At 41.2% G+C, this 14,350-nt stretch overlaps 1 protein-coding gene across 1 annotated transcript in view; it reads right to left on the reverse strand.

Annotated features, from left to right (window-relative positions):
* Positions 1 to 14,350, reverse strand: part of SUSD5 (sushi domain containing 5) — a 64,705-nt gene continuing 50,355 nt past the window's right edge. The window contains exon 5 of the mRNA XM_058554637.1: positions 1 to 3,365. Coding sequence (XP_058410620.1) covers positions 2,059 to 3,365 — 1,307 coding nt within the window. The 3' untranslated portion in view covers positions 1 to 2,058. The remainder of the gene's footprint in view (positions 3,366 to 14,350) is intronic.

A 14,350-nucleotide genomic window follows, 5' to 3' on the forward strand; every position in this document is an offset into this window, starting at 1 on the left:
TTTTGTGTTGGTATTAAGTCAATGTTCTTGGGTTATTACATAATAATAATTGATAACACAAACCCAACGTTGAGACGGAGGTTATTTTATATAGTTAAAAATAGAAAAGTTATCTTGTAATAGATTAGAAAAGAATCTAATTTATAAATATATACAGTCTCTGGCTTTTATTCTTTGTGTTTTGCTTTGGCTACAGGCAGAAAGCATTTCATTCCTATTGTTCTAGATTTCATCTGACACATAGGTATTCCATTTGGTACCTTCAGGCCTTCATTTTACCAAGTAATGGGGACTAAGGTCTTTGATTTTGCTCTACTGACTTTATAGCTACTTAGCCTATTATTTTTCCAAAGCTTGTACCAAAAAGAGGTGGCAGGGTAGAAACATGTTGCGAGAATTCTTTTTTTCTTTAGGTAAAACACCACCAACAATTTTTCCATTGTAAAAAAGTTCAGGATTTCTTTCATGCTACACAAAAACACTTAGACTCTTACAGTGTCTTAAAATAAATATACTGCCTTCAATCACTTTTTACCACTGAAAACTATTTTTAAGAAGCTGATTCATATTAGAAAAATATAATGTGTTTTATTTCTGTGCCATTACATAGGAGACCATTGGAGATGGTATTTAGGCAGCTTCAAGGGGTGCCTCAGGTACACATAGCGATGCCTGACTTCCATGCAAGACAAGCCATGGGTATTACTCATCTTCTGTGCCACTAGAGCTTCAGCTGGCCTCAAAGATCAAAATGTATGTTATCATAAACCAATGGTTCTCAAACCTGAGTGTGCATCAGAAACACCTGGAGGGCTAGTTAAAACACGGATAGCTGGACCCCCCTCCCAGGGTTTAAGCTTCGTAAGACTGGGGTGGAACCAGAGAATTTGCAGCTCCAGCAAGTTCCCAGGTGATGGTGAAGCCACTGGTCTGAGGACCACACTTTGAGAACCATTGTTGTAAACAATCTTTGCTGAGCCACTTTGAGATGATCTAGATACCATGAAAGGGTTGCTCAGTAGCCAGGATCAGTCCATCCTGGACTCATGCTGTTTCCACAGAGCTCACAATTGCCAAAATAGAGTAAAGAATAGATCGGCACAGGTTTCATATTCCTTTTTAATTAATCTGCTTCTGTATCAAGTAGGTACCCATAGATACCCTAGTCCTTGGCCCTCTTAAAACATTTTTTTCCTCCCATGTCATTCCCTCTTACTAGAGTTCAGAGAAATGGTTAATCCTGAGAGAGGAAACCAAAGACTGAGTTTTGTTAGTCCTGGCAAAAATTCTAAGACATTCCTAGGCACAGACTTGGTCAAGGACAACTAGGCCACTGCTTCCGAGAGGAAACGGTACTTACCAGTACAAAGCTAACCTTGTTTTTAAAAAAATGATGGGCTATCCCACAGAACGGAGGGAACAGAGGTGGATGTGTGTCTGCCCCTCCTCCCTTTCCCTCCAACAAAATGTCAGTCTTAAATGCTCTCCAATTTCAACAAACAATTAAACAGAAATCTCAAAGCTTCTAGACTACGTCCTGGTTCTTAGCTCATTTGCCCTTAACAACATCACAACATTAAAAAGAAATAACCCATTATTCTACTATATCCCACTCCCAACAATTAAATATCTGTATCCTAAATAACACTGGTCTCAAATGCTCCGTTTATCAAGCCTATTTCAAAAATTTCAGGTCATGGAGTCAGTAATTTTTTGTCTTAAAAAAGGAAAAGAAGACAATAGTATGATGAAGCAAGAGGTGAGTTTTGACCTGATGTTGGAATTAAGGCCCAACCCCAGGTCTGGGATTAGTGCAATACATTCCAGGGCAGATGGTTGAGGAGATATTAACATGTGTGATGATGCCACCAAAGCCTTCCTGCCCTGCCAGGTGCCTCCAGAGACACTTCTCAGCCTAGAAAACAAAGACCTGAGAAAAAAAGATGAGCCCTACCCCACCTGTTTCATGCTCTAGTGAATTATCAGTGTTTATCAATGTGATGTGTCACAGTTTATTTTCCTCCCAAGCGGCTTTAGGAGAGCCCGCTCCAAAGGTGGCTAGACTTTCTCCATCTCAATCTGCTGGTGGTAGTGCCGAGCCTGCCGCTGGCCAACGTTCAGCTTGTATACAGAGCTCTTGTGCTGGCACTTGCGGTAGCCCCACACTGCTCCTACACCTGCCAGGAGCAGCAACAGGCACAGGACAGTGACGACGGTGGCAATGATGGGGCCTCTGCTGAGGCTGGGACACTTGTCCCCTACACACGGCTCCAAGGTTGGAAGAAGCTCCTCAGTTGCACCTGGGCCAGGGCCTTCCTGTCCCAAGAAGTCCTCAGACAGCAGGTATGGGAAGCTATCCTGGACCTCAGGAGGAGTGGTTTCCGTTGGAGTCTGGGTGGCCGCCATGATAGTTGAGGGAATGTGGTTAGGCATCTTCTGGACAGCAATTGTTACTGTCTCCAGGGTAGAGCTGGTGAGTTCATAAGGTAGGGTGACTATGGGAGACTTCTCTGTGGCAAATCTCCAAGGAACAGTTGACTGGTACTTAGTGGTCAAGTCACCATCCCCCTTGCTGGGACCCTCAGTTTCAGACACATTCATCGGTCTGAGAGCTAAAGCTTCTACATCTAGTGTTTGAGATGGAAGAACTGAACTATGGGTCATGTCCTCACTTGGTATGGGGGTGGTACTACTGGGCTTCTTAACCTCCACAAGAATGGGCTGACTGGGAGTAACTAGAATACTTTCTTCCAGTCCTACTGACCCATCCCCCTTGTCCCCATCTTCCTCCTCTTCTGCCTCTTCTGCTTCTATCTTCCTCCAAGCCCCATCAGTCACAGGGTAGCCATCTAACCAGGACCCATCGCTGCTGCTCACCATTGGGTCTCCTGCCTTGCTGTCATTTATGCCCACAAATGGCACTGAGGGACCATCAGTGCTGCTATAGATCACCTTGGGTTCAGGTTCACCTGGAGCCAATGTTATGCCACTGTAGTTTTCTCCAGCAGGAAACTGCTTTTTGGTGTCATCATCCATCTCCTTTCCCAATTCAGGCTTGTGGAGGGTCTCAGCAGGAAACCAGAACAAGTACTTCTGGTTTAGTTGGGATCCTGGCAGGTCTGTGGGGACACTGCTCCCAGCACCGGGCAAGCCTGTAGATGGCATAAAGGCTGTATCTTGGGCTATGTTTCCTCTTCTCACAGAAATGGATACCAGATGGTGCTGTTTTGGAGCTTCCTCAGAGGCCTCTCCCTGACCCCTGTCCTCCTCTGCCTCTGTCTGGGAATCCTCCATGAGCTCTCTGAATGACACGGATCTGTCATCAGGGAAATTATCTTCATAGTCGATATGTGCCTCAGCCTCATCTGGAAGGAAAGAGGGAAAAACCTTATTAGGTCCAACGTCACAGAGCCAGTGTAGAACATAAGAAAGGGAAATAAAAAGGGCTGGAACAGATGAAATAAAACTGTCATTCACAGATGATATGACTGTATCACAGATAAACCCAAAGAATCTACACATAAATGGTTACACTTAATATGTGAGTTTATCAAAGACACTAGGTCTACAGTCAATATAAAACATCAACTGTATTTCTATATATCAACAATAAATAGAAAACAAAAATTTAAAAAGATGCTATTTGCCATAGCATTAAAAAAAAAAATCAAACACTAGGAATAAATCTAACAAAAGACATGCAAGATTTCTACACGGAATGGTACAAAATATTGCTGAGCAAAATTAAAGACGACCTAAATAAATGAAGGGATATACCATGTTCATGTAATGGAAGGCTCAAAATTGTCAAGTTGTCAGTTCTGTCCAAATCCATCTATACAGATTTAATACAATCCTAATAAAAATCTCAGACATTGACAAGCTGATGCTAAAATTTATGGAAATGCAAAGGGCCAAGAATAGACAAGGCAATCTTGAGAAAGTAGAAAAAAGCTGGAGTACATACTTTAAGACTGTGGTATTGGCACAAGGATAGATAATGGGATTACATGAACTTTAAGAACTTCTGTTCATCAAACACCACCATGAAGACAGTTCAAATGCAAGCCACAGAGTTGAAGATATTTGCAATACATATAACTTCCAAAGGGTTCGTATCCAGAATTTATAAAGAAGTCCTACAAATGAATAATAAATAAGCAGACAAACCATAGAAAAGTTGGCGAGAAACTTGAATCAGCACATCACAAAAAAGATATCTAAAGAGTCATTTAAACACAAGTAAAGATGCTCAACCTCATTAGTCATAGAGAAATGCTAATTATAGTGATAATGAGATATCATTACATAGCACCAGAATGCCTAGAATTAAACAGACTGCCAATATCCAGTGTTAACAAAGACGTGCAGCCCTGTTGGTGGGAGTGTGAACTGGAACAACCACTACAGAAAACTGCCTGTTTAGTATTGCTACTAAAATCGAAAATTTGCATGCTCCATGCCATAGCAATTCCACTCCTAAATATATACTCAACAGTAATGTGTGCACATGAGCACCAAATGTCATGCACAAAAATGTTTATCATAACCAAAAACTGGAAACAATTCAAATGTCCATTAACTGCAGAACTGATACAACTGTGATATATTCATACAAAGAAAATCTGTACATCAATGAAAATGAACCAGCCACGGCTTCACACAACAACGTGGATGACTCTTGCAGCCATAATGTTCAGCAACAGAAGCCAGGCACAAAAGAGCACATTCTGTGTGATTCTATTTATACAGATTCTAAAGTTCAAAAATAGGCAAAACTAATCTACCATGTTAAAAGTCAGGATGGTGGTTACACGTGGGGAGGAGAGAAGGCGGGATGATTGAGTCTGTGGATGAGAAGGGCTTTTGAGATACTGGCAATGTTCTACTTCTTGACCTGTGTGGTAGCTAAATTTCTTTATTTTTTGATAATTTATTGATCTGCTCCCTTATGATTTGTATGTGTGTGTAGGGGATCAGAATTGGCCACCCCAAAATGTGTCTCTTTGGCATAAGGATTATTTTGGGCTGGTTACTTTTAAAAACTGCAGACATGGGAAAAGCTCTGAAAACCAAGTGGAAATAGAAGTTCCGCTTTGTAAGAGACATTTATGGGGCCAGCCCGGTGGCACAAGTGGTTAAGTGCGTGTGCTCCGCTGTGGCGGGCGGCCCGGGGTTCGCAGGTTCGGATCCCAGGCGTGCACAGATGCACCGCTTGGCAGGCCATGCTGTGGCGGCGTCCCATATAAAGTGGAGGAGGATGGGCATGGATGTTGGCCCAGGGCTGGTCTTCCTTGGCAAAAAGAGGAGGATTGGCAGATGTTAGCTCAGGGCCGATCTTCCTCACACACACAAAAATAAATTAGTTAAAAAAAAAAGACATTTACATTTGTAAGGGAAATCTCCATTTGTAAAGATGTCTCCCTCTCTGCTCCAGGAAGGGGGGGAGGGGATGACCCTTATCTCTAGAAACTCTTATCAATGCAGAAGGCAAGGACAAATCTGCATAATAACCTTACTCATGTTTACTGTCCTTTTCTGGTAATCTCCCATAACTGACTTCTCCCACCCCCAACATCCTCCTTTGTCTTTAGCTGAAGATGCTATTTAAGGTGACAGCTTTGGTCATTCTGGCTGAGTTACCCAGTTTTCCTGGGTTACTCCCAAGATAGCTCTGTAATTATTTCAGGAGACCCTTCCACCCCATGATGTCCTCTTCACAATCCCCCAATAAAAAACCCCATGGTATGGCTGGACTATTCTTAGGAGCCTCGTAGAATTCAAATGTTATAAAGCTTTGTTTGATTTTCTCCTGTTATTCTGTCTATCAAGTTAATTCGTCACCCAGCCAGAAGGACCTAGAGTGGGTAGAGAAACTGTCTTCCTCCCCTACATTTTATAATTAAGTAAAAATGTATCTTTTAAAACACTGATTTGCTCTTTGTAAGACTTCTGAGTTGTGAGACTATACTGTGAAGTCCTCTGAATCCAGCTGAGTAAGAAAGAACAGAGGCCCCACAGTTAGGGGCCCAGAATGTAGGGACAGCTTGATGAGACGGGAATCACACTGGTCACGAAGGTCTCTAGGAGCTCGTGTCCTCAGAAGAGAGCAGCCTGCTGGGCATTCCCCTCTCTCAATGGTCTTTGAAAGTCATGTCCTACTGGAAGACACACTTAATTATTAAACTGAAAGGTTCTCTGTGATATTGTGATACAATAAGAAATATATTTGGTCTTTGTCTCCAGTACTGGCTCCTGGTACAGAGCCCCTAAAACCTTTGGAATTTCCTGAGTGATAGGAACATCTTGTGTTATTCATCACAAGCTTCTTTGACCATACTTGAGTTTATGTTAATGAGGTTACTCTTGGTGGGCCCCTAGATAGCTTCAGGATGGGGGCTGGATTGGAGGGTTGAAACTTTCAGCCCCACTCCCCAACCTCTGGAGGGAGAGGGGCTAGAGATTAAGTTAATCACCAATGGCCAATGATTTAATCAATCATGCCCACATAATGAGACCTCCATAAAAACCTCTAAACTACAGGGTTCAGAGAGCTTCCAGGTTGGTGAATGCATCCACGTGCTGGGGGTGATGCACCCTAAGTTCACAGGGACAGAAGCTCCTTCCCTCAGGATCTTTTCAGACTTCACCCTATGTACCTCTTCATCTGGTTGTTCATCTCTATCCTTTATAATACGCTTTACAGTAAACTGGTATGTGTAAGTAAAGTGCTTTCCTGAGTTCTGTAAGCTGTTATAGCAAATTGTTGAACCTGAGGAGGGGGTCGTGAGAACCCCCAATTTACAGCCAGTTGGTTACAAGTACAGGTGACAGGGCCGGCCCCGTGGCTTAGTGGTTAAGTGCATGCGCTCCGCTGCTGGCAGCCTGGGTTCGGATCCCGCGCGCGCACCGATGGCACCGCTTCTCCGGCCATGCTGAGGCCGCGTCCCACATACAGCAACTAGAAGGATGTGCAGCTATGACATACAACTATCCACTGGGGCTTTGGGGGAAAAATAAATAAATAAATAAAATTAAAAAAAAAAAAAAGAAGTACAGGTGACAACCTGGACTTGTGATTGGCATGTGAAATGGGGGCAGTATTATGGGACTGAGCCCTTAACCGATGGGGTCTGCAGTAACTCCAGGTGGTTAGTGTTAGAGTTGAGCTGAATTGTAGGACATCCAGCAGGTGTCCAGAGACTTGGAGAACTGATTGTTGGTGTGAGGAACCAACCTCTAACCCCCTACATTTTAGGTCACAAGTGTTCTGCAGGCCGAAACAGATCTTAGTTTTTCCCCACTTCACTTTGCACCCTGGGAAGCACAAAATGCCAAGAGCTCCAGAACCAAGGTCTGATGGAATGCTGAGGTGCCATGTGGTGCGTTCCTGGGTGCTGAAACTGGATTAGTGGGCATGCAGCTTATTTCTAATAAGACTCGGTAACTTGCTTATTTAATGACTTGCAGAGTTATAAATAAATTTAAAAATCCTTTCTGATCTGCTCCTAAAATTTAAGCCCATTCACATTACTTGTGTCCTCAGTCAAAAATGGAAAACAGTGGATAAAGAGGAAACGTATCTGATAAATGTGAAATGCATGTATGTTTTATGCTTAGAAAAAGATACCTCTGTAATTATTTCAGGAAACCCTTCCACCCCATGATGTCCTGTTCACAATCCCCAGATAAAAACCATATCAGATGGCTGGACCATTCTTAGGAGCCTCAAAGAGTTCAAATACAGGCTCCCAGGGCTCCATCAGGCTCCTCCCATACTCACTGTTATATCACACTGCCTCATTCTCAGTTTCACCATCATTTTAAGTACTGCATCCATCCACTCCTTCGTTCAACAAATTCACTGAGTGCTGACTATCTTTCTGGCACTTCTAGGGCTCGGGATCGCTGGTGACCAGGAAAAGCAGTCCCTGCTCTCATGGAGCTCTCATATGGGACAGAATCCCATGGTCTTGAGACCTATCAGGCTGAACTGCAGAGCTTTTGTGAGCACAAATTCTCACCCATTGTACTGAATAAACATTAGGTTTTGCATTTAAGTACCACCCTTTCTTAAACATGCAACAAAATGAAACAAAAGCTACTATGACAAGACTTTTCCCTAAAATTTACCCAGAACATAATAGACAAGTCATATTGAATCCAGTTGGAGATTTAAGAAGGCCATGCTTTAAATCTTTGACCTTAAGATAATGTAGTTAGTGGCCCGCCTGGCAGCGCAAGCGGTTAAGCGCGCGCGCTCCGCTGCGGCAGCCCAGGGTTCGCCAGTTTGGATCCCAGGCGCACACCGATGCACCACTTGGCAAGCCATGCTGTGGCAGCGTCCCATATAGAGTGGAGGAAGATGGGCATGGATGTTAGCCCAGGGCTAGTCTTCCTCAGCAAAAAAAAGAGGAGGATTGGCAGATGTTAGCACAGGGCTGATCTTCCTCACACACACACACAAAAAGATAAGGTAGTTAAATTGTTTGCTTGCACGTGTGTGTACTGACTGGCTGTGGTAGATTGATTCCAAAAATAGCCACAATTCTCCCCTCTTCCTTGTGTTAAGTCCTTTTGTAATGGATCCTGTAGCTCTTCTCTGCAAGAAGTGGTGCCTATTTTTTTTATCTCTTGAATCTGGACTGGCTTTGTCACTTGCTTTGACCTAGAGAATACAGTGAAAGCCTTGCATGCTTCTGCTCTCTCTCCCCTTCTCTCTGTCCTGGAACCCTGCCAGCTACCAGGTGAACAAGCCTGGGATAGCTTGCTGAAGGATGAGAGGCAAACTGTCTCAACCAAGGCCGTCCTAAACCAGCTAGCTCCAGCTGACCTGGGGACTGACCACATTCACCTGAGTGAGCCCAGCCAAGACCAGAAGAACGATCCAGCTGAGCCCAGCCCAAACTGCTGACACAAAGAACTGGAGCCAAATGAATAATCATTGTTTTAAGCCATTAAATTTTCGGGGTGTGGTTTACTATGCAGAAAAAGCTAACTAATAAACTAGCAATGAGCTGTTTGAGGGCAGGGACCAAGACATTGTATCCCTAGAGTGGAAGAGTGTCCAGTCCATTGTAGGTATTCTTACAGGTATGCTTGAATGAGTAAAGGAATTAATGGCACTGGGAGGACAAGGAGGGAAAATCTGCAATAGCTCAGACCCCAAGATTCTCCTCATTCCTGCCTCATAACCGCTCAGAGCTAAGATCTATTTCCGGGAGCACAGTGCCCCCCGAACACAAGAGGATTATAGACTCATTTCCAAATTATGAGCAATGAATTACTTATAACCATAATCTCTTATAACACCCTGAAGATCCTCTGAAAAGATGCCATCATTGAAGGACTACTTGAACAGACAGACATACACGTGAGTGTGCACCACACACACACACACACACACCCCTCTCACATGCTGGTGAGCAAATCAGTCCACAGCCTGGCCCTTGAGAACATCTATTCTCTTCCCAGCCTCTCGTTGGTGCCCCCACCCTTCTCAATTTAAAAGGGCACTCTACTAGAACTCCCTCCCCACTGCTAGTAGATTCATCACAATGAAGCAAGGAAGTGATCCCTCGCCATCAAATTTTAGTCCTACTGCAAAGAAACCTGGCATTCCACACATCTGACAAGTTATTTGTGCCCCAAATTTGTCATATCCAATTTTTTTTAGTTTTTAAAAAAGATTGTATTCTATGGCTTTGCAGAAGAAAATATTATTTTTGCAAAACAATATACATTTGCCAGTTGTCTCCCAGAGGTTCTGCTCTTGAGGATGAATATGCCAGTGTTCTCAGCTAGAACACAGTCCCCTTTCACGATGGGGAAAGGCAGGAAGCAGGTCTCTCCAAGACCATTTTTGCTTAAGAAGTTTTCACCCACTTGAAATCGCAGGCTATGACCTCACGCGTGGTCTGCAATGGAAGGCCTCTTACCACATGTTATTTTACAGAGAGTATTTCTTTGTTGCCTTACTGCTGCCCTAAGACATCAAACCATCACAAGTTCACAAATGGTTCTGTTTTATTCCATGGAACTTTTGTCATCTCTGGTTAAATTCTGACACTGTGTTCATTTTCTTTCAGGTCATCAACTGTAGCTCATTGACCGTTGGGTGTAAATAAGCGAAAGGAACTAATATTTGCACAGAGTTTTGCCAAAGGGAGAGCTGGCAGGGAGCCCACATCAAGGTGGGCAGCAGAGTAGGAGTACTCCCTTACTATTCTCACAGACCGTCTTCTTGTAACCCCAAGCAGATGCCAAGATTGATACGGCCCATCGGTAAACAGAATTCTACCCAAACAACCAACAGCTAAAGAGAAGCGTGAGTGAGGGATACTCACAAATCTTCCAGCGCCTCAGAGTATTTGTTGTTTTGACATGTCCCTGTAACCTCTGCTCTGGCTTCTTCCCAGTCTCTTCTCCTCACACCCCATTTTCCGTTTCCATCAGCTCTAGTATAACGTGTTTCTTTGCTCTTGCTCCTTCAGATTGCCAGCCCTCTGTTCTGCTTTCTCCTTCTTCTACCTCATCATTTACATTCCAGACCACTTGAGTGTGTTACCAGGGGCCATAAGTAAAAATCATCTTATCATTAGGGTAGATTATATACCACACTTGAAAATATCTAAGTGTTCCAGTTGAAACTGCATCACACTTTCTCTCCCCTATACTTATTAAAATGTGGAAACTCCACAATAAATTTTTAAAAACATGCTCACACGACTAGGTTTGTTGAATATGAATTTTAAAAGATGAGGAAACTATACTAAACATAGAGAAAAAATTTTTACCAACAACCACCATGCGTGGAAAAGGGCATAATGTATTGCAACAAATTTCAACAACTGGTTACCAAGATGAGAAACAGAAGATTCTGGAGCAGAGTAGAGAAGGGCAGCATGGCTCAGCTCCTAACCCACCCTCACCCTTCAAAAACCGTATTGGGGAGTCAACAAGTCCCAGAGAGAAGCAAAGAAAAGGTGGAGAGAAACAGACCAATAACCAGCAGGGCTGATTCTTCCTGATAGAATCCAAAATGCCAGGACTTCCAATGGTGCAGGTGAAGTAAACCTTGATACAAGACATTTGACAACACTTCTGAAGAGAAAGCGGAGCCCAGATATTTTAAAACAAACAGATAAACAAAAGTAAAACGACATACCACTTCAGCTGAATTGTTCCTTCCAGCTACCATTCCCTCTTCTGGGTGAAAGGAAGATGCGTGAAAAAGGCAAAGAACCTAACTTAGAAGAAATAACAATTTAAGGAACAGAACAAATTCTCTACAAATGCTTCACACTATAGAACTTAGGAAAGTGAGTGCAATAAAACAGAAGCTCAAAGGTGAGGTGATAAAATAACAGAATGTTATGAAAAGGGTGATTTTAAACTTCAGGAGGTCCCATGTTACCTTATGACAGAACCAGAAAATAAATCAGAAACTGCAAGGAACAGAATAGACTGAGAATTTTACAAAACTGAGAAAAAGACCTGAAGGCACATATTCAAGAATCATTGCAAACCTCAAGCAGAATAAATTCATAGAAAATTACACCAAATTAAACTGCTAAAAACCAGGTAGGGCAATTAGAATTAGGATAATAGATGGCAGGATGGTTCAAATAGTTTCTACATCTTGGGCGTAGAAACTATTTTCTACATAGACAGAAAAATTTAAAAGCAACCAGTGAAGGCAGACATAACCTTCAAAAAAGCAACTGAAAGCTGACTTTTCAAAAGAAACAATGAAAGCAGAAGACAATGTGATGATATCTTCCAAGTGTGAGAAGAAAAGAACTACCAACCTAGAATTCTTACTCTGTGAAAATATCCTCATTGAGAGCTCAGAGATGCAGGAAGGAAAGAACAATGAAACAGGTAAATACGGAGAGGGAAATCTAAGTGAATACTGACTGCATAAAAAAACAAGTACGCGCGCGCGCGCACACACACACACACTATAATTATTCAAAACATTTGACAACAGCATAGAAATTGGGAGGAGGTAAATGGAGTCTAAATGTTTGAAGGTATTTGAATTGTCCAGGAAATGGTAAAAAGTATTAATTTATATTAGTATTGATAAGTCAAGGGTGCCTGTTATAATTTCTAGAGTAACCACAAAAAGAAAAGTAAAAGAATGTATTAGAATGTAATAGGGAGGTAAATGTAATAATTTAAAAAATGCTTAATCACTCCAAAAGAATGCAGAAAAGCAGAGAACAAAGAACAAAGAACAGAGAGAAAACGAATAAAAAGATAGTAATTTTAAACTCAAATTTATTAATGATTAAATGCAAAATGGATTAATGCGCCAATTGGTTATTTGGTACTTATAAGAGATATACTTTAAATATAAGTATACAGAGAAGTTGAAAGGAAAAGACTGAAAAAAAATATATACCGTGAAAAGACCAACCAGCAAAGAAGACTTTAAAACAAAAAACATTACTAGAGATAAAGAGGAGCATTTCATAAAGATAAATATTCCAATTCACCAGAAAGATAGTAAATTCTAAATTGGTATGTACTTAACACAGCCTCAAAATATATGAATCTAAAATATATTAACTAAAAGGAGAAACAGATAAATCCATGATCATAGAGAAATGTTTTAACCATCTCTATCATTAACAGTTAGGACAAATAGACAAAAAGGTAAGAATATATATCTGAAAAACATGCTTAATTAGGGGCCGGCCCTGTGGCCTATTGGTTAAGTTTGCCGTGCTCTGCTTTGGTGGCCCAGGTTCTGGGGTTCAGATCCTGAGCACGGACCTACACCACTCGTCAGCCATGCTGTGGCAGCAACCCACATATAAAATAGGGGAAGACTGGCACAGATGTTAGCTCAGGGCTAATCTTCCTCAAGCAAAAAAAAAAAAACAACAACATGCTTAATTAATATATTTGACCCACTTGACATATATAGACCACATCCTACAACTGTACAATAAACATTCAACTGCACATAGTACACTTTTACAAAATTGACCATAAAAGAAATGTCAACAAACTTTAAAGGATTAAATCACACATAATGTTCTCTAGCCTTAGTGAAATTAACTTAGACAAAAAAAATTAGTAGGAAATTCCCATATGTATGGATATTAAACAAAATATTTCTAAATCACTCAAATGAGTCAAATGAGAAATACAACGGAAATTAGAAGACATTCTAACTGAATAATAATGAAACTATGACACATCAAAACTTGTGGGAAGCAGCAAATGCTGTGCTCACAGGGGAAGTTATAGCTTTAAATATCTATGTTAGAAAAGAAAAAAGGCTGAAAATCATATTGATCTCAGGAAGCTGGGAAAGGAAGAGTAAATTAAACACAAAGTACAGGAAGGAGATAAAAAAGAGCAGAATTAATAAAATAAAAATCAAACATACAATAGAGAGGATCAACACAGCCAAAAGTTGGTTCTTTGAAAAAACTAATAACATTGATAAGCCCCTAGCAAGACTAATTAAGAAACATTTAGAAAGAACACAAATGAAAACATCAGGAATAAAAAGAGGCATCACCACAGATCTTTCAGATATTAGGAAAGACAATAACAGGATTCTATGATAAATTTATGTCCCTCAAAATTAAAATTTCTGATGAAATAGACAAAATCCTAGAAAAATACAACTTACCAAAAGCGCCACAAGAAGAAATAGAAAATTTTTATATGCCATTAACTATTAATGAAATTGAATCCCACTACACCCAGAAAACTTTAGACACAGTGGCTTTGCCAATAAATTCTATCAAATATTTAGGAGGATAATTCTAATTTTATACAAACTCTTCCAGAGAACAGAAAAAGAGGAAATACTTCCCAACTTCTTTTATATATCCAGTGTAAACTTGGTACCAAAGCCTTGGCGAGGACAGGATGAGAAAGTAATATTGCAGACCAATCTCACTAAACGTAGATGCAAAACTCATAAATAAAGCATTAACAAACTGAAACCAGTAATATATTAATATTGGTAGGCTGAATAATTAAACAATATATTAAAAGGATAATACAGGGCCGGCTCGGTGGCTTAGCGGTTAAGTGTGCACCTGGGGTTCGGATCCCCAGGCGCGCACCAGCGTACCGCTTCTCCAGCCATGCTGGGGCCGCATCCCACATGCAGCAACTAGAAGGATGTGCAACTATGACATACAACTATCTACTGGGGCTTTGGGGGAAAAATAAATAAATAAAATTATAAAAAAAAAAAAAAGGATAATACATCATACCAATTTAGGTTTGTCCCAGGATTGGTTTAGCTGAAAAACAGAGTTTCAGAAAAGCATCTGACAAAAGTCTACAGGATAAAAACCCTTACAAATTAAGAATA

This window comes from Diceros bicornis, chromosome 2 (assembly GCF_020826845.1).
Source record: "Diceros bicornis minor isolate mBicDic1 chromosome 2, mDicBic1.mat.cur, whole genome shotgun sequence".
NCBI classification, from domain to species: domain Eukaryota; kingdom Metazoa; phylum Chordata; class Mammalia; order Perissodactyla; family Rhinocerotidae; genus Diceros; species Diceros bicornis.